This window comes from Larus michahellis, chromosome Z (genome assembly GCF_964199755.1).
Source record: "Larus michahellis chromosome Z, bLarMic1.1, whole genome shotgun sequence".
NCBI lineage: Eukaryota > Metazoa > Chordata > Aves > Charadriiformes > Laridae > Larus > Larus michahellis.
In genome coordinates, this window is record NC_133930.1 from 58,108,408 (window position 1) to 58,128,284 (window position 19,877).

Consider the following 19,877-nt stretch of genomic DNA (forward strand, 5'->3'; position numbering starts at 1 on the left):
ACGTTACTCAGACTCACTCATAGACGCCTGTGTAGTATAACAAAACCTCCTTCGTTTTCAGCACACAGCCACCCACAATGCAGGCATCCAGGTTCTCATAACCAGAAAACTATCAAGCTTATCTGCTGTTTCAGTTTTTCCAGACGGCGAATAAAAAAAATATTAAACTTTTAAATTAAATGCATGTCTCTTCTTGAGTTAATCTTGCACTGATGTCAGAATTGCATGGGTGCCTCTGTGTGTGGTTGGCTGTCAAATCTAAGTGAAATTAATTTGCAGTTGAGTCTCTAAATTCATTTGGTAATACACTGACCAGAGAGTAAGGGACATAAATTAAGTTAATCTGTATGTTAAAAAATTGAACTTGGCTTCGCTGGTGTTCCTTATTCATTTTTCAGGTTGTACTGATAGAGCATGACCTGAGCATCTTCACACCAATTAAAAAAATTCCTAATGTACATGTACAAGAAGAATGTTACGTTTATTGAAGAATCACTTTCTGAAAGGGAAACTTAAGACAGTTGGCCATTCTGTCCAATGATTAAGCTCTTAGAAACTGAAGAAAATGAATGATATTAAGTTTTCAGATAACCACGCTATATAACAAGTGCAAGTTCATTTAAAATGCCCCAGGCATGTGGTAGAGTCCCCATCATGGGATGTTTTCAACATGGACAGGGTGCTAGATAATGTCATCTAGGCTCCCTTTCCCACAAAAAGTTGTTTGAGGTCCCTTTCAACCTGGATTATTCTATGACTCTAGGGAAAACTGGGGAAAATGCAAGACTTACCTGTACAGTTTCTTTCCTCCATATCTAAAGTAAACCCATTGTTACATCTACATTTGAAACTTCCAATTGTGTTTCTGCATTTACCATTCATGCACATACCAGGGAATACTTTACATTCATTGATATCTATGAAATAAAAACAAAAGAAAAGAGCATTCTTAAGCACAAATATATGTAAAATTAATGGGAATTTCCTGTTCATTCTTAGCAATTGTACTGGGCATGGAAGGCAAGGTTTATGTTGCAGGGGACTGGAGGGATGGCCTCCTCCTAAACAGATTAGGAGACTGGAAAAATGAAACGGAGAATGCATGCAAGAGCAGTCCTTGTTGGAGACATGACTGGAGACGCACTCTTGGAAGGCAGAACTCCATGTCTGAGGAGGAACTCCTGAGGGACTGCCACCCCTGGAGGACCTATGTCAGAGCAGAGACACCCCTGAGGACCCATGTTGACTCATGCCAGGGCAGGGACATGCCTGAGGGACTGTGGCCTACAGGTGATCAAGGCAGGTGCAGGAATACCCTGACACACAGTGGCCCATGAAGGACACATGCTGGGGCAGAGACACTTCTGAGGGATTCTGACCCACATGCAACCCCTGCTGAGGTAGGGAGATCCCTGAGGGACCATGAACTGTGGGTGATCCATGCTGGGGCAGTGACACATCCCAGGGACTACAGTACATGAGTCACTCACACTGGGTCTGGGACATCCTGAAGGGGCATGGGCTTGAGAACCCATGCTGGAGCAGGAACACCCCAGAGGGCCTCTGTCCCATGGAGAAGCCTATGCCAGGGCACAGGAAATGAATAAGAAGGAAGGAGCAGTGAAAGAGAAGACTAAGCAACAAGGGGTGACAAAGACAGAACATCTCAGTGTCCCCAGGGCCCTGTGCTGCCAACTGTCTCATCCGTGGGACTACCAGGGCCGGACACCAGGAAATGTGGAGGAGAGGTGCTGGGCTGAAGCTGAGCCTGGGGGTAAGGCAGAAAAGATACTTCCCTACCTGTTGAATTGTTTATGCTTTCTTTGCTTCTCAATAATTGAACCAGTAATTAAAAGTTTATGTTAACCAGCAATCAACCAAATTCAGTGAATTCAGTGACCATGACACCAATACGTGTATTGTGCTCTATTCTGCTTTCTAACACAATGAATACTCATGGTGTTCCTGAGCGAGCTTGTAAAAGATGTAACTATGCCCTGGTTGATTGGTTTTTGTTGTTTGGTTGGTTTTTGGTTTTTTTTTTTTTTCAAATTGAGATTGCCAGAATGATATATGGAGCTCAGTTTAGGAAAGAGTAATTTCTCTTTTGTAGAATATCAAATGAAATGTTTCTTCGAAATGCGTTTTGCTGGACAGCTGGATAGCAACAAGCTGTTAAAGGATCTTGCATAAGACAAATAAAGGTTTTTCATGTGTCAGCCTCTCTCATATGCACACCCCCAACAGCACTTACAAACTTGAATAAGCTTCTCTTACACTCTACGATATAATTTGCTGGATGAATGTCCTTATCCAAGAATCATCTTTGATGAAGCAAACTTCTATCTCCTATGTATTAGTGTAAATGGAAGAAAAGCATGGTCCAAATATAAAAGCAGAAACAAGAAGCAAATCCTTACAAGAATCTTGGGAAGGGACAAGATTTTATTATTATTAAATAATTATGAACTTATTATTTCTAATTAAATAAATTTTAATAAAACCAAACAATTATATTATTATTAAATTCCTTATTTGCTTAGTAAATCACCATGGAACATTCAGAACTTTGCCTGAGAATGGTAACTCCTGAAAACGAGAGCTTGTTTATGGTGAAGCAGAGGTCCAATCTGTTAAAAGTTTTCTCATGCAACTCAACATATTTCAAGACAAATCCTTCAGAACACATCCTTTTAAAAATAAAATACCAAAACATTTCTGGATCACCTCAGCGTCTGCACACAGAAATTTACAGCTTTTCTTAACAGATCTCAGTCACTTGGAATATCTCAGATACGGTTTCTTAACATTTTGCAATTTCTTCAGTTTTGTTTTTGCACTACAGGCATTAAAGCTAGTAAAAACTGGTCAAAAGGCTTTTATTTCTATTTTTTTCTATTTCTATTATTTCTATGCTATTCTTAATCACTGCAGCTCCTTGTTATCATTGCCCTCATAATTTTAATGCGACAGACACCCTTCCCTTTTAATCACTTATTAATTGCGCAAACCATAGAAAGAACTCATCCTTCCTCAGTCTCTCTTTCAGAGAAGCTGGGACAAATTTTAGTAATATTTTACGTTTACATCTTAACTCCCTGACTTCATGGAACTTTATCTGACCGTCAGTTCACTCTTTGTAAAGCACTGCCTTAAAAATGGTGCACATTTTCTGTTATTCTCATCGTTTAGAGTTCCCCCCACCTTCAGTTCTGATGTAGTCATTTCCTTTTTCTCCTTACCAAATTCAAACTTTGCACCTTTTCGGTTTAGGTTCCTGTAACATCTTGAGCCCCATGTGAGCAGAGATTTTCCCGCCTGTAAGGTCAGCTCTTTCAGGCAAACATTGTTATAATATCTCTTATTTCAAGTACATAACAAATCTAGACACAAATCCTGGCTTTTTCATAGAATATTCACCCAGGTGTACCTGTAATTCATTTTTACATCCAAGAATGAACCATTACCTTTATAAAATGGCCTGCCAGTTAGAATATCTCCCCTGTTGGAAAAGCCAGGACCTCTGGGGCACAGAGCCTCATATTCCTTGGTGCCAGTCTTAGGACACTCCTCACAGTCAGAGCCCCAGGCAGCCCCCACAGCACAGCAGCAGGCGTCCATACGAAACTTGCCAGGCACAGGCTGAATGCACTCATCTTCATCCCATTTCAGGTAGCATTGCTCCATGCGAATATCTGTTCATTTTACAAAAACAAATACGCATTATAACCTTTGCTCAAGTTTTCTGTTTTACAGAAGCACCTATTTCTGAGGCACGAGTACATGTAAGGCTCAGTTTTTGGGAGACAGATTTCTGCTTAAGACTCTACACTTCTGCACAAAGTTCAGCCATTTGAAGTTGCTAATATTGCACTATAGTTAAGTTTCTGGATCTCTGTTGTACCACATAAATGTACAAGCATTTATTTTGCTGCCTCCCAATATCAAGATATACCATTACTCTGACATGATTCTGCTTTTTATGTTTCTATGTGTATTTGATAGCTCAGAGACATGTATTTCCTTAATATATCAGGTATTCTCATCTACAAATTGACCTACATTAATTTAAAAAAAAATATTCCTACCTATATTTATATTATTAAATTAATTTAATAATACAAGGAATACAGAAAAAAAAAAAAATTGCTCACGGTTGTTAGGCTTACTTTAACACCAGTTAGCAGGAGAAAACAATATGGTTTCCAGAAAAATAATTATGGTTATACTCATGGGTCTCATTTGCAGAAAAGCAAGTCAACAAAAAGATAGATCAACCAAGTGTGTAGGCAGCATCTATACTTGCATACCCAACTGTCAGGAAAAGTACCACATGCTGGTATGTATACAGAAAAAAATCAGCTTTGCTGTTATCTCACATACAGTGAAAAATAACAATAATAACCCATTTGAAAGCATCAGTACATTCTACACTAATTACATGCTAATTTCTAGAACACAAGAGAATTTCTATGCCCAAATTCCAAAACTCTGGCAAATAATACCAATAATGGGAAATGGACAATACCAATTACAGCAGTGCTAGAGAAGACGTCTGTGATACTATACAGAAAGTTATTGGTAGCTTAGTGCTCTCCACGGAAATAGAATTATTTTCAGTGTGTAAGGAAGATCACAAAGACACACTTTGTCTGATAAAATAACTTCTGGACATACTCTAGAGCCTCCTGAAATGACTGAAATGGACTGTAGGTCAAGCTGTATTTTCAGGATAAATATAAACGTTAATGTTTCACAATATATATGATATACTGCACTGGAAGTTAGGCTTTAGCAAACCTAACAGAACTCTTAAATGCTTAGCACAAAAAGCTTTGAAAAAGATGTAAGATCTAAAAATAACACAGATGAGCTGCTGAACTGTTTTTCATACAAGCCCTTAAAAGTTGTGCATATTTATAATATAAATTTACCTTACACACATCTGAAGTTAAAAAATTTAGAACCAAGTATATGAAATGGAAATTGTTGAAAGACTATTTATGGTTTCCTGTAAACTATTCCACATCAAGATGATACTTATTTTCATTTCCAGAGATTCAGCAGACATACTGCTAATAAATATTTGTTTGCACTAAAATCACTGTAGTGGATCCAGCAGGAAATAAATATATTTTAGAAATACGTGACATAGTGCACAGTTGCTTGTGTTGCATGGAAGGCACATATCTTGTAATATAAAAGGTTGCTTTTTCATTAAAATAAGAAAAGGTAACATATCTTTGAGGGTAAAGGAATCCTGTGTCTTGTTTGAAAATGGCTCCTTTGTTCAAACTTTTCATTGTATCTATCAACCACAATTAAATTCACACTTGTCCAACCAAATTTCTCATTAAGAAATAATACCAGCTTGATGGCCACAGATGCCAGTGACTGGCAACAGAACTACTAAGTTTGTGGGGCTTGGGGGAGGGTGGAATAGAAAGTAAAACCTAACATGCAAAACTGCATCTGATAAGCACAAATGTTATGGATACGTGCACGTGGGCAGATTTCGTTTTGAATTGTTTCTTTATTCTGAGACATTTATATTGATTGTACCATCTTCTTCATTTCAAAATTCTGCTTATTTTAAAAAACATCTCTAGAATTAAATTAACGTTAAAAATCCCCACAACCTGGTAACTGTTTGTATCAACTATCGGTAAGGCATAGTGCAATTAAAGCAAAAGTGTTTGCTTATATTTTAATCTGCTTGAGGAAAGAACACACTGTTGAAATAAAAAATAACGGTTAGAGTAGGAAAATTCTTGACATGAAGCAAGGGCTGAATTTTTTTTTTTTTTGCTTTGCTGCACTGTTTTCTTAAAAGAAATCAACTCTGTCAGTAATCATATTTTTACAGTCCTCAGAACTGTCAAGAAAAAATAATATGAATTACAGAATGTATTCTAAACATCCAGTACCCTGACTTTATCTTTTTTCATCTCTGACCATTGATTTCTAAAGATGCAGACTAATAACACTAATTACACTTGCTACAGGATACTTCTATTTTTGTGAACTTACACAGGGGTTCAGTATTTTTTATACCTGAAGTCTTTCCTAGAGAAATGTATGTTTTCATGGACATCATGTTTTGTCAGTAGAAGATATTAATCTGTACAATAAAGATGAAGTCTTACTTTTATCTACACTCATTTTGATTACTCTCAGACCAATTTGCACCAGCATATTCATGCTACAAGGTAGTATCTGAGTTTCACAAAATGCCTAGATAGCAACAGAGGAGAGGACTTTTTACCCCGCATTACAAGCTGCTAGCTGACCACCTGACCTCTTATCATCTAGCTTCCAGTGAGCTAGACATTTCTGTTTGTGAATGGGAGTCAGAGTAAGGGCAGCACTCTAGCAAAACCTATTGACTGCATTGTGGGCAAAACAAGTCTTAACACAAACATTCGTATTCCCCCAAGGGATTAACAGCTCTCCCCTGAACTGGCAGGGGCATTAGATACCTAAGCAGGCATAAACTAAAATGTATGCTTAACAAACTGCTTTCGGAGGAATTCAGAAACAAATAAAACATCCTTTCACACCCATTTGAGAATAATTTTGGACAACTACTGGACACACCTAAAAAGTTGGCAGGGTTGAGTGCATTCTTACCTAAGCACACTCGCCCTGTTCCATCCAGGGTCAGTCCTTCAGGGCACTCACAGTGAAATGAACCTCTGCTGTTAACACACCGCCCGTTGGGACAAACCCCCGGGAAAACATCACACTCATTTACATCTGTTGGGGAAACAAAGAGTTGAGTTATATGTTAACTCAAAGGAGACAGCTACAGCTTTATTGAGAATTAAAGCTACATGAAAGAAAGCGAGAGGCCTTCATCCGTACTGTATTAGCGTCTGATCACTGTTCTGAACAAGCATGTGGCTCAGTCTCAAGATATTCAAGTCATGGGGCATGAAGACGCCACATTCTCTTCTCCTAGACAAGATGATGGATATGGGTGGGTGAGAGGAAAACCTAACGGGATTAAATGTATTTCGAAGGAGCAGTTCCATTCTCTCTGTATCATTTTGATATTATCCAACAAACAGTGTAACATAACACTTCCCAACAGTCAGTAACTGTGAAGGCATTCATGTAAGGTTGATATGATTATGCCTGAGAAAAGCAACAACATCATAAATGCCCTTTTATCTCATTTTCAAAGGAAAAAAAAAATACATCTTGAGTAAGAAGCAAAAACTTCACCTTCACAGGTAACGCCTTTAACTCTGGCAAATCCTCTTGAGCAAGCTGTGTCTGGAATCAAGCCAGAAAGATATATCACTGCTTTGGAATGACAGAAATACAGGAGTAAATAATTTAAAAATAAATGCATCTTTGGTATTCTGTAATAATGTGACTGTGTAAGGTGGTGAGTGTTCTAGCCTCAATCAAGAAAAGTACTGACTCATACATGTTATTTAAAACAAGTGAATAGTTGAGGAAATTAAATCTTAGACAATTACTTTCTCATGTGCTTTCTTTAATGGAGACTGGAATGCTCAGCATCTAATCATATCAATCTCTGCACTCAGATGTAGCTGAAAGGTAAATTTCCTGTAAAGTTGCCTGAAGATTTAAAGCTTTAGTGATGTCAGTCATCAGTAATGGCTTTTTTTTCATGGCAGCTTAATAAAGGATCTAAGCAATGACATTATTTTAGGATACACATGTAAAATGTAGCATGATGAGTGATATGAAAGCTTGCTGAAATTTAACTAGTTAGAGAATAGGAAACTAAATAGTCAAATGTATCCAGATTGAGCTAATTAGCTCTCTATATTGCTTAGGTTTTGATTAGTTTTACCAGTCTGATCTGACCATGCTGCTTCCAGGAGTCCAAAGTAATATCTTTGCTTGATGCTGTACCGCACAGTTCACAGCTCTGTTGGATGTTGTTTGCACCATGGTTGTTAGATGGGATACATGTGCCCACAGTTATTGTTCCAATTAAAAATGAAAGGCCAAAACATCCTGACACTGGTTCTGCTGCAAGTGGCATTATTCAAACCTTATGGGGAGAATGCGGCACAGTACTTTTTCCACAAACACAGTTAGCATTCCTGCTTCCAACTTGTAGACCTAACTCTGTAATCTAACAGTAATACTAATTGCACATAAGCTATGTGCTGGAAAACAGCTGGAAAAAGTGTTAACAGCCCACAACATAAAATGCCCTTAAGACTTTTACCAGATATTTCACTTTATTATTGTAGTCCTTACTTCCCTACCCCAATGCACAGTTCCTGTGGAGACGAAACATATGTAATTATTAAAAGATTTATTCACATGTTATTTCCTGGTAACTTCAAAGTAATTAGAATGATCTCTGATGGTGGAGATTACAAGCGATGCTAAATAAGACAACTTCATTTCACAGTTTTTGTGTGTTGTCTGTTTGTTTGTTTTCTATACAGAAAATGATGAGCGTCTGTCTAGTGGTACTTCCCCTCTTCTCCCAAGAGATGCGGCTTATCAGAGCATACCTAATTCACATCGTTCACACGGGCTGCCCCAAGCTGCTCCTAAGGTAGCACAGCATTCAGATTTCAGTGTAGCACCATTGATGTTGACTTCACAGCGACTGTCTTGGATGTTAAGCCAGCAAGTCCCCTTCAGGCTATCTGCAGCAGAATAGAGAACAATATGGAATTGTCACAGCAAAAAAGAGCTGGCATGCCAAGTTCATGCCATGTGTAGTCAGAGCACCAAGGGAGCACAAGCTCTCTTTGAAAATAAACCTTCTATCAGAGTCCTTTTGTACACATCACATTTTAGTTTAGAAGTGGTGGAAAGGAATAGCACTATCCCTAGAAGGGAGCAATAGAGCACACTGCTTGAGGCGTTTTATAGTCTAGGTCCCACAGCTAGCAGAGGTTCTCCAGATAATACAGTGGATTTATTTATTTCTAGTGACCAATCAGTCTAAAATACACAAGTTACAACAAAAGCAGAGATCACAACCTGGGACTCTTCCTTCCAGCTGACTGCCTGAACCACTGGGTTATGAAATCCAGGTGTTCTTGCCTTTCTCTCACTCGGTGAACCTTCAAGGTTGTCAGAAAGGAAAAAAAGATAAAAATGTGGGACATAGGAGCGTGCTATATTCTTTTAGGGCTCTGGTTCTGCTAGTGCATTAGCTATACTTTGAACACGCCCGTTAGGTTATACTCCACTCTCTGCTCCTGAGGGCTCAGCCACAGCACACCCAGCTCCTGAATCACAAATTGGATGGCCAGGCCAGGAACCCAGAGCAGCTCAGGGCCAGTCCCTTCCAGTGAGTGACTAGCCACATCAGGCAGCACCTCCTGACTGCTGCCGAGGCTAGACAGCCACTGAGCAAAGGGTAGGTTTTCAGACTTCACAGATGTCTCTGCTGCCTGAAATCCTCTGAAATTCTCTTTCAGGTACCCAAATCTTCAAGTCTTAATATATATGCTTTCAGTACCCAAGCCATTTTTTTAGATCTTAAATCAGTTACATACTTTAAAAGTTGTACCTACAGCACCTTTGCTCAATACCTTTACAATGTTACACTCAAATGGTATAAAATTTCTTTAATCAGACAACAACCTTTGGGATCAGATAGCAAAAGCAGTCTGTAAAGATCTAACCCAGATTGGGAGGTCAGCCTGGGTATTTAAACGCATGTGCATAATCGGAGTTCAAAGCTAAGCAAGTGGCCCAGATGAATTTAATGAGATGACTAATGGAAGAAGAATGGGATTTGGCTTTAAGATTTAGTTATATGTACAAAGCCAGACCATCTATTAGGTGCTGTTGATCACTATTACTAATACCTCATGTTTAGGAGCAATGTGCTTAAGATAGAACAATTACAGCTTTTTTTTTTTTTCAAACAACTTTCAATTTTCTACAAAATTGTCATGTTATAAAATTATGTAGACCAAAGAGAGCACAACCCTTCATTCACTAAAGTAACAGGAAAAAAACTGGCCCAAGAATGTGACTAGAATCAGTCGTAGAAACTGTGCTACATACTTCATTAATAGTTAAGTGTAAAGCAGTTGTATTATGTAGGTTTATGTTGGTCTCAAAATGGGGGGCAGAACACCACACTTAAATGCACAAAGCAACGAGGGGTACAGAAGAGTGGAAAAGGCATTTTTTCCACACCTTGATCAGCCTTTAGCTAACAGTCAAGACCTGGGTTAGCATAACAAGACTGAAGACAAAACCTGGGCAGTCATTAGCTGGCTCCGCTCTTAGCCAGTCATGTCCCTGGTCATCATATGTCCCAAATTCAGGGACTAATACATAGGAATATAGGCTCTTTGGCTTTGCTTTCAGGCCACATCCAGCTTGCTCCCCACATGTTCGTATGTCTGCTTTATGTTACCAAAACATAAACACTCCCGTTGCTTTATTCACTAGAGCTCAGTATTATTTATTTTTAGTAGCCAACTTTACAGGATGGAAAAATCATACTAATATCTCAAAAATTATTTAAACTACACAAATTAGTGGGTGATTTTCCTCACTCCAGCTGCATCTACATTATCCTGCCAAAGTCTGCTTGTCTTATCTTTTTCAGGCTATGAGTTAATTTCCTTTATTTTACATAATCTCTCTTGTCCAGACAAAATCTACAGTGGGCAGTCACTGTGAGTTTTGCTTTGGTGAAAAAGTTATTATCCAGCATCAAAGCATTCTTTCTGTTGCTGGCATCTCTTTGATTCTGACTTGAAGAAAAATATATGCATACTACAGGCAGATGGCAGCCTACTTATTGTGCAGCACATGAATTCCATGAATCTAGACTAAAACATGCATAAAAAGCATATATTAAGTGCAACACTTGGACCATCAACAGAGGTATTTCAAAAACAATTCCTGTTTTTTCCCCTAACAGTGCAGCCTCAATATTGCAAGCACTGTCAGTGTGCAAGCAAATACAAAACATGACAACATTTTTGCTGAATGCCTTTATTGTAACTGCTGAACTAACAACCCTCATTTGCTGGAGGTTTGAGCTTAAATTGGAGCACAAATTTTGTGACTTGAATTCTGGTCATAATTTAAGCAAATCATTTTTTCTCTACCCAGGAAAGCTCACAGAAAGAGACAAATGGCTCACATTGATGCTCAATTTCTACAGGTAATATGGATGCAAATGGCTCAAGCCACATGGTTCTTCAGCCTTGATGCTGAGCAGTCTGAGCAACGGAACCAGAGGACCTGACAGACTGAAGTCTTCTGTCCACAAACTCAATAACGAACATGCATCAGCCACGTAGCTTCTCCATATAAGATCAGTCTAACATGCAATACATGACCTGAGTCCACAAGACAATAAAAATCAGTAAAAAAATTCTAATATTGTTGTCATGTGCTTTTACGTAAAAATTTTGTGCCATTTTTAAGTTCAATAACTTTAATCATCATCATGAAAGACATAAAAATTTGCCCTTATAATGTACGACTGATTCTGGTTTTGACATGAGAGCAAATTTGATGTTAAAGAAAAAATAGAGAGGGGTCAGAATATGACATTACTTTGATCAGTCTCAAGAAGAATATAACACATTCCCAAACCACAACACTGTTGTAGCCATACATTTATTTTTTGGCTTGTGCTTTTCATATCTGATGCTACAGGAGTGCTTTATAGGAGCAATCCGCTAAAAAAAATAGGGTAAATGCATTCAACATACATGTCTTTCATTGCAGTGGTAATAGTAATTGCTCTACCATAGAGATTTAAAATGGTAGATTTAAAATTTGACAACAGCACTTGCAATTTTTTCACACAGTAGACTACCTTTAACTTCCAATCCCTTACTCACTTTTCAATAATCCACTCTGCCCTCCTCTCATGACCACCAATTCCAATGGAAATTTTGCCAAGGTAGAAAAATACACAACTGGTCTCTAACAGTATAAGTCTGTATGTCTCACATTAGCTGTACTTCAGACCCTTCTGTCCTATCATATTCCCACCTTTAGTTCAAAAAACTGTTCCTGAGACAACTTGGGTCAATGAGAAATTAATGATTAGGCCCACAGTACATAGGTGGCTCCTATTCTTTACTTTTTATCACACTGTTCAGGTATTTTTTTATGTTTTATGTTACTTAACACAAATATTCAGGCCAAATGGAACCTCCCACTGTAAACATTCCAATGGAAACACTAAACATTCCAATTTGCACTAAACAAATTCCAATTCCCACTAAACATTCCAATTTGCAAACTAAATCCAGAACATTGTTACAATTAGGCCCTTAGTGCACTTGTACTACTTTTGGATGTGAGAACACAACCAAGTTATAAATACGCAGCACAAAAAAGCATTGGTTAGTGTGGTCATATCAAGAAATTAGCACAATGTAAAAATGAACAAAACAATACTAAACTTTACTGGGCAGTGGTGCTACAAGGAAATCTGAAGAGAAAGCTTAGACACAAAAGTAACATTCACTTTAAAAGCATATTACAGACTCCATCATTAAATGGAAACTTGAGTCTTTGCATTCAATTTCCTACCTTAAGAAAAATTTGGCAAGGCAAAAAGTTGAACCAAGAACACCAGACAAATTCATCTTAAAATAAAAGGAACATTTAAAATGAGAATCATCCAATCCAATTTATCCCACATATCCTACAATGACTTCAATTATGTTACACAAATAAGATGAAACAATGGCTGCTTGTGATCACCTGGGAGGTACAGATGTCTCCCATCCTTTGAGTTTTCTTGGAAAGGCAAGAAAAAAAAAGCACTAATAAATGGCTTCCAAAGATAATGCCAGTGACATCTTGCAGACAACTGTTGCTGCTAGGTCCAATAAAATCTGTGCAGTGCTCTGCTTTTTTTCAATGCAACAGAATCCTCAAAGGATGCTAACATTATTTATAGATACATTTTTGTATATGTATGTGTGTGTATGTGCATGTGTGTGTGTGTATATAAAACTAAGACAACAGTCATGCATCTACTCCAGGGGCAGGGATCCTGACAAACTCAGATCTGTCTTACTCACCTTTACCAGCTTCCTACAAAAGAGGTGAAGTATGAGTTTGTGCTATAACGCAAAAGCCATTAACATTTCCTTATAGTTAGGAAAGGCAGTCTTCACAGTTTATGAAGAATGTCCTGAACCCTAGATGCTTTCCTATCATCATGCTATCCTACTCCTATTTAAGTAGATGTTCCTCCAGTTTTACTTGCTATCTTGTCTCAGATTTAAAAGTAGCCAAAGAACTGGAAAGGCATTTCTGCTTTACAGTTTCTCAACTACCAGACTAATCACCTCTAACTTTACTCGTATTCTCATTCTCCCAAAGGACAAGATAATTCCTATTAAGACATTCCCACACTCCCCCCCCAATCAATATCTGCATTTCACCACTTTCACCATAGTTTGGACATCCTCAGGAATTTTGTTTCTCTGTTTGTTCTGCTCTCATGGAAGCAATCAAATTAGTTCATGTTTGTTTAGTCCTACCTACAGAACTAGACATATTGTCTGCTATCATGGGGAAAATTACCCAAATACATTATTTTCTTGATTAATTAATCAATATGATCAATGTTTTTCAAGTTATTAAGAAAAAGGGAAAATAACAGGAGAAAATACCCACCAATACAAATCAGTCCTGTAGAGTCCAACTTGCTGCCAGGTGAACATTCACAATTGAAAGATCCTAAATTGTTCCTGCAGGCACCATTGACACACGGGCTGCTTTCACATTCATTTATATCTATAATCCAGAAACAAAAGACACTGTTAGAACCATGATGTGCTTCTGGAAAATATTATACTGTACAAATGCTGCTGTGGACCATGATTTGCCAAGACTGCCGGGCGTATTTGCCCCCCCAACTCCTCTCAGCATGACATTCAAAACCTATAGGTACAGACAGTTAGCATGTAGGTGCACTTGTACAGGAGCACGTATTTTGAAAGTGTTAATTAAATGGCTCTTTTCTACAAAGACAGTAATTTCCAACAACTTGGACTGTTAAGTTTTCCAGCATCAACTATAACTGTCCTGTGAGAAAACAAAACTCCTTTTTCATAGAATGCAATGCACTCCCAGCCACAACATGCAGTGCACAAACAAAGGCCTTATTGTTTCTGTCATTTATGGCTCCATGAGGCTTTGGAAGAATTAAGAAAACCCTGTCAGAAGCAAAATATTACAATGCTGGCTGCGATTCTCTAGTTCTGGAAAGCGTTCAAGAAATAGGAGTTGAAACTGGAATACTGTAAATGGTACTTCCCTCTAGCCCCTAACTCCTTCTATTTATTACCCCTGTGAGTTTTTAAGCCTGTTCACATGTAAGAATAGGACCCCTGCAGACAGTATTATTTGCTTTTTCTTTTTTAAAGTGAAATCAGTTTTAAGACTAAAACAATACTACCAAATTCTTTCAAAGAACAATTGCAGATGCATATCCACCATTTCTTCTTGAACTCCACCATTTCATTTTTTGATTTGGGTCCTAAATCATAATCCAACCAGACCATTCCGTTGGTGGGCAGAAATAAAACTGCTTAGTGTTTGCTGACGTTTGCTAGCAGTGCATTAGGAATAATGTCATATCCATAAACTAAAATAGCCTGATTTGAATTAATTATAAATTAATGTAGGATCTAGTTAAGCATAGAAACAGTAATAGCATCAAGAGATCATTTTCAAGACAAACTGAAATATCTTCCTTATTTTTTAGAAGTCATGAAAAAGGTACCATTTGCTATTTGAGATGTTATGGTGCATCGAGCCTTCATTTCACTAGACATGTATTTCGTGATCTTCTGGGGTCATAGGAAGGAATATATGTTAAAAATACTCCCCAAATTATGTATATATTATTAAAAAACAAAGAACGATACAAGAGAGATGGAAAATGTGCTGAAATCAGTAAACCTAGGAAACTGTGATCTCTCTCTTCATGCCAAAAGCATGCACTTAATTTAAAAGCCAATTTTCACAGACCTTTTACTTAATGGAATTACCTACAAAGAGCAAATAGGACTTGTCCTTGAATGCCAGCAAGGTTTTAAATACCAACAGAGCTTTACATTTGTGAAGTCTACTCTTAAACTTGTGGATTACCCCGCTTACACAGTAATCATACACAGATGCAGAGATATAAAATCTAGGAGGGTCAAGACAGTGTGTTACATGAACACACCCACACAGCTGCAATGGCTGGCCATGCACTGGGCTAACTGCATTGGCAGCACCCAAGCTGGTAAACCCCATCCTACTATGGGCTGGTAGTCTCTTAGGTCATTAGGCAGAGCTCCCACGTTTCTCTGCAAAAAGCCTGCTTAGACACAGTTGGTCATGTTGTCTCAGGTTGGCTTCTGAGACGGCTTACTATGGAGTATGCAGCACAGCATAGAAGCAGGTAGTGCCAGGCTGGGTTTGGCACTGCTCATATGCTGACTTGATGTGCTGGGAAGTGCAGTGCAGGAGTAACCAGGTAGATCTAGAAAGCCAGCTAGTTCTGACAGAGCAAGCTCTAAGTCCCTCTGTATCTGAGCTGGCAACCAGGAGGGCTTGCCAACATTCATCTGCTCTGCATCCCTTCTCCTCCCTGTAAATACATTTCATACTTTATTACCTAAGACTTTATTATCCAAGATACGCTCCCTGCCTCCCTGGCCTCCTGCTCTCTCCCCAGCCAGCAATACCTGGTAGCAGAGAGTAGTCTCTGCTGCTTTTGCAGAGAAACCAAATATCTGGTTCCCACAAACCAAATATCTGGTTCCCACAATTAGAAACAGATCACACTGAGACAAAGAAGTCATCTTAAATATGCACTATATGCCAAGTAATTCTCCGTATAGAAATGCTCTTGGAGAAAGACACATTTTTTTCTTCCTTTCCATCTGCCATCTTGCTTTCTGCAGTTCGTCTAGCTTTAAAAAAAATGAGAAAAAACAAAAGGAGAGGGCAAATTAACTAAATTTAAGCTATATATAGTTTCTCCCTGTCAAAGGCAACAAATGTTCACTGTCTCTTAAAGTCCAAGAACAAAGGGACACCCAATGAAGCTGGCTAGTAGCAAAACAAGCAAAGAAATGGCTCTTTACACAACAGGCAGAGAAACTGAAATCCTTGTCCTAGGATGCTGAAAGCTTGCATTAATCAATGGCAGTCTGGACAAGTTCATGGAATATAAATTCACCAAGGTCTCTATGAGGTAAAGATCCTACTTCTGCTGTCAGAAGTCCCTGAACCACAACTGCTGGGGATTCAGAGACTGTTCTTGGAAAGTAATCTTGTATACTTGCTCTGTTGTGGGTCAGAGGGATCTTTGATCAGTCTCTGCATTTATGTCTTTGCTCTTACGCAGACAGATTCTCTGTCCACTCAGTTGCAAGCGCTCTTCCCCGCTTTGAGCTAAGATGCACCTTCAGAGAAGTTCCCATGAGGGACCAGGTATAATCTGTGCCACAGAATCTTTGGGGCTTTTGGACATTAAAAATAGTCTTCACGGAACTCATGCAAAATGAGACTATGCAAAATGAGACTTACAACTTGGCCACATCTGAGAAAATTTTCAGAGTAAAGGGCACCATCCTGACACAAAAACTACTTGAGAATGATATTTCTTATTTCAAGCTACAACAGCACAGAGGAGCAACAGCTTTTCACAGAAAAGGCCACAAGATTTGCATGTTTCTAAATACACAGATCATCATTTTCTTGGAAATGAACAGAAAGTTTTGTGTGAATTTTTTAAAGGCCAAATCTGAGTCAGACACCCAGTGATGAATATTACAGGTCAGCTGCTTGAAGTCTGCTGAAGATATTTATAACTGAAAACAGGTGATTTTCATGTAAAGTCTCTCATGGCTTTAACAGCTGGCAGCCCAATCACAAAGAGATCTGCACATACACAACCAATGTGCAAGACAAAACATTTTAATGAGCAGAGAGTTGCCACTACCCAAAACTCACTTCAATCACATTTATAATATAATAAAATCCATTAAACTTAAAATATTTCACATTTATAGATGCAATATGAGGCTATCGTGGCTATCTTTCATTCTCCCTGATACTTAGCAAGTTAGGTTTACAATCAATTTTCTTCTAGGAAAACACATCTTGTATTTTAGGTTTTCATAGTTAGCAAGAAACCCAAACCTAACAAAAATAGTTGAGGGCCACACCTAGAAGTCAGTGTCCCCAAAACTACAACCAAAGACAAGTGAATAAGTGTAGATGGAGGGGCCAAAGCACCTAAAGTTCAACACCTTATGAAGAGTAAAGCAGCTCTCTTGCTTTCATGGGCCATGCTCTTCAGTCTCTGACCAAAGACAGTGAAAGGAGAGAAGATGACTGAAACTGAACATATGGGTGAGAAAAAATGGAGAAGAAGAGAAAGGTGAAACAGCTGACTCGATCTGGCAGGTTCCTGCTGTCCAGAGCGGACATTCCCTTTTCACCCTTCCTCCTCCTTTTTCTCCCAGTCTCAGTTTCTACCCTTTTCAAGTGACAGGGCCAGCTCCTCACTGATGCCACAGACAAATAGTCACTCTCCATCTTCTGTGATGAGAATGGCAGAAGTTGGCCGCCAAGACGAGGGATGAGGGAAGATGTAAGATGGAACCAGACTCCTTCACTTTGCCCTGATGTAGTTGAAGGAATGCTCATCTCATTTCTCTCTACAGAGTGGGAAAAGGGAGAGCAGCTTTCACTGAGGATTAGGGTACACATACCTGGAGGCATTAACTTCTGATTGTTTCTAAAATGATCTTGTCACTATGCTCTAGGCCTCTAACATTAAAAAAAAAGTTTGATACTTTCTGCATTTGACATACTTTAGCACTATGCTAGGAAAAAAGAAACAAAAAAAAGAAACAAAAAAATAAATCAATGCTTTTGGGTATTAACAGGCTCATGATACTGCATTGACTAGCCCCAAAACCACCATTCGGAAAAAAAAAATATTAAAGGATGAATGCACTTCAGCTTTAGTGCTCTGCTGAATCAGTCGAAAAAGTGTCATGTCCACAATGTAAACAAACTCCAAAAATTGTTGCCATACACCTTTTTATAATAATATTAAATTGCAGTTTTAACAAGAGTGAGAAAGAAACCAAATTGATTTTAATACTGTCTTATATTTTAGAATAAAAGCCACTACTAATGAAAATATTTATCAGGGGGTTTTTTTTAGGACATTTTTTTGTTAAGTGAAGTGAGTGTACATTTTAAATGTCAGAGAAACAAAAATTTTAAAAGTCCACTGTACATTCCTGGAAATGAACTTCAAAGCACATCTGGTTTACGTTTAACTAGTTATGTCACTGGAAACACAATCTAAACCACAGAGCTTGTTGTAAAAATCTCGGCTTTCAGAGACTTTGGAGCCTCAAACAACTCCCCCATGCCCCACAACAAATTGATAAAAAAAATTCAATTGAACTATAAGTGAAAACAGTGAAAGGTTTTGCTGTTTCTTCAGAGTTGCAGATGAGAGTTATATTAATTAAAAATATACTGGTGAGTAATAAGCATCAGAGCATTTTCAGAGCACAACACAAAGCTTCTGGCCACAGAAGTTTTTTGCAACTAGTGAACTTGTAACTCCCAACTGAATTACACAATGTTTCTTTGAAAATAGAATTTGGACAGAAAGAGATGAATTTATTCCTCTACTGCCAACCCACTCAACATCAGAAAAAATGTGATACGTTTTATAGACATTTTTATGCCAAACCGCTCCTGTTCCACTTTTTTACCTGATCAGCTAAATTTAAACATCAATCTGTGAGATTCAAGATGAAGATGACAGATCCTTCATGACTTATATATGTAAGTTAATGTAGATAAGAATATTAAGAGAAACTGAAAATCCTTCAGATTCCGCTGTACAAACAATAAAAAATTAGAAGTATTTTAGGGCAATTACACTAAACAACATTCAGAAAGGAAATTACAAATCTGAAGTTTTAGTTAATGATCAGTCATTTGGGTTTATTTTTTTCTTCCATTAACAAAAAGTTTTATTATTTTAAACATTATTGCACCATTCATGCTCAATCAGAAGCCCATTGCTTCAGAGTTCAGTGGACATGGAGGATTATGAAATACAGCCAAGAGATGCACAGCCACTTTTACTCTACAAAGATGGCAAAATATCCTCATTTTCAGCAACAAGCTAAACCTCATGACCACCATGAAAGGGAGATGAGGCAGAGATAGATCTATCCTATTTTTGAATCTTTTGGAATATCAAAAAACACTCTTTCATTAGTTTTTGCAGGAGTCACAGTACAAATATTGCAAACATGTACAGATGCATGTTCTTTTATGAGTATCTAAAAAAGGTTAAAAAAAGAAAATGAGATTAAATGCCTTAATTAAAATCTCACCAAGCCCAACAAATAGAAACACACCAGTCTTATTTAATGAGCTTGAACGATCATCCCAGTAATTATTCTTACACAATAAAACATATTTTAATTCACAAACTGTGAAACTGTGTGTGTGCATTTACTACCTCATGCTCAGGTTGGTTCGAATTATGAAATATCTCAGTTCCTGTATTACTAGATGACTGTCAGAGGCAGTGTAACATGTTACTTTGAATAAATCACACTGGTTCTTTATTCACCTTTTTAGAATTGATTCATAAACTGATAATTTGTTGAATGCACCTAATTCCCTTAGACAAGATCTAAAAGTGGTCACATTCCTTAGAAAAATGCGCTAAGGTGCCATTAAGAGGGGTCATGCCTACCATCTGGATTTCTGCTAGTATCTTCTCTTCATATACTTTTCTGTAAATTCTATTCTAATTGTAACTTTTTTTTTATACTGTGGTTTTGCAGTCAACATCAGCTGGCAATGCTATCTAAAGAAGT

At 38.0% G+C, this 19,877-nt stretch overlaps 1 protein-coding gene across 1 annotated transcript in view; it reads right to left on the bottom strand.

Annotated features, from left to right (window-relative positions):
- FBN2 (fibrillin 2) overlaps positions 1-19,877 on the bottom strand; it is a 175,039-nt gene that overhangs the window by 58,613 nt on the left and 96,549 nt on the right. Inside the window, exons 20-25 of the mRNA XM_074570239.1 lie at positions 13,627-13,746; positions 8,508-8,645; positions 7,228-7,278; positions 6,631-6,756; positions 3,468-3,695; positions 792-917 (exon numbers count right to left, since the gene is read on the bottom strand). Coding sequence (XP_074426340.1) covers positions 792-917; positions 3,468-3,695; positions 6,631-6,756; positions 7,228-7,278; positions 8,508-8,645; positions 13,627-13,746 — 789 coding nt within the window. The remainder of the gene's footprint in view (positions 1-791; positions 918-3,467; positions 3,696-6,630; positions 6,757-7,227; positions 7,279-8,507; positions 8,646-13,626; positions 13,747-19,877) is intronic.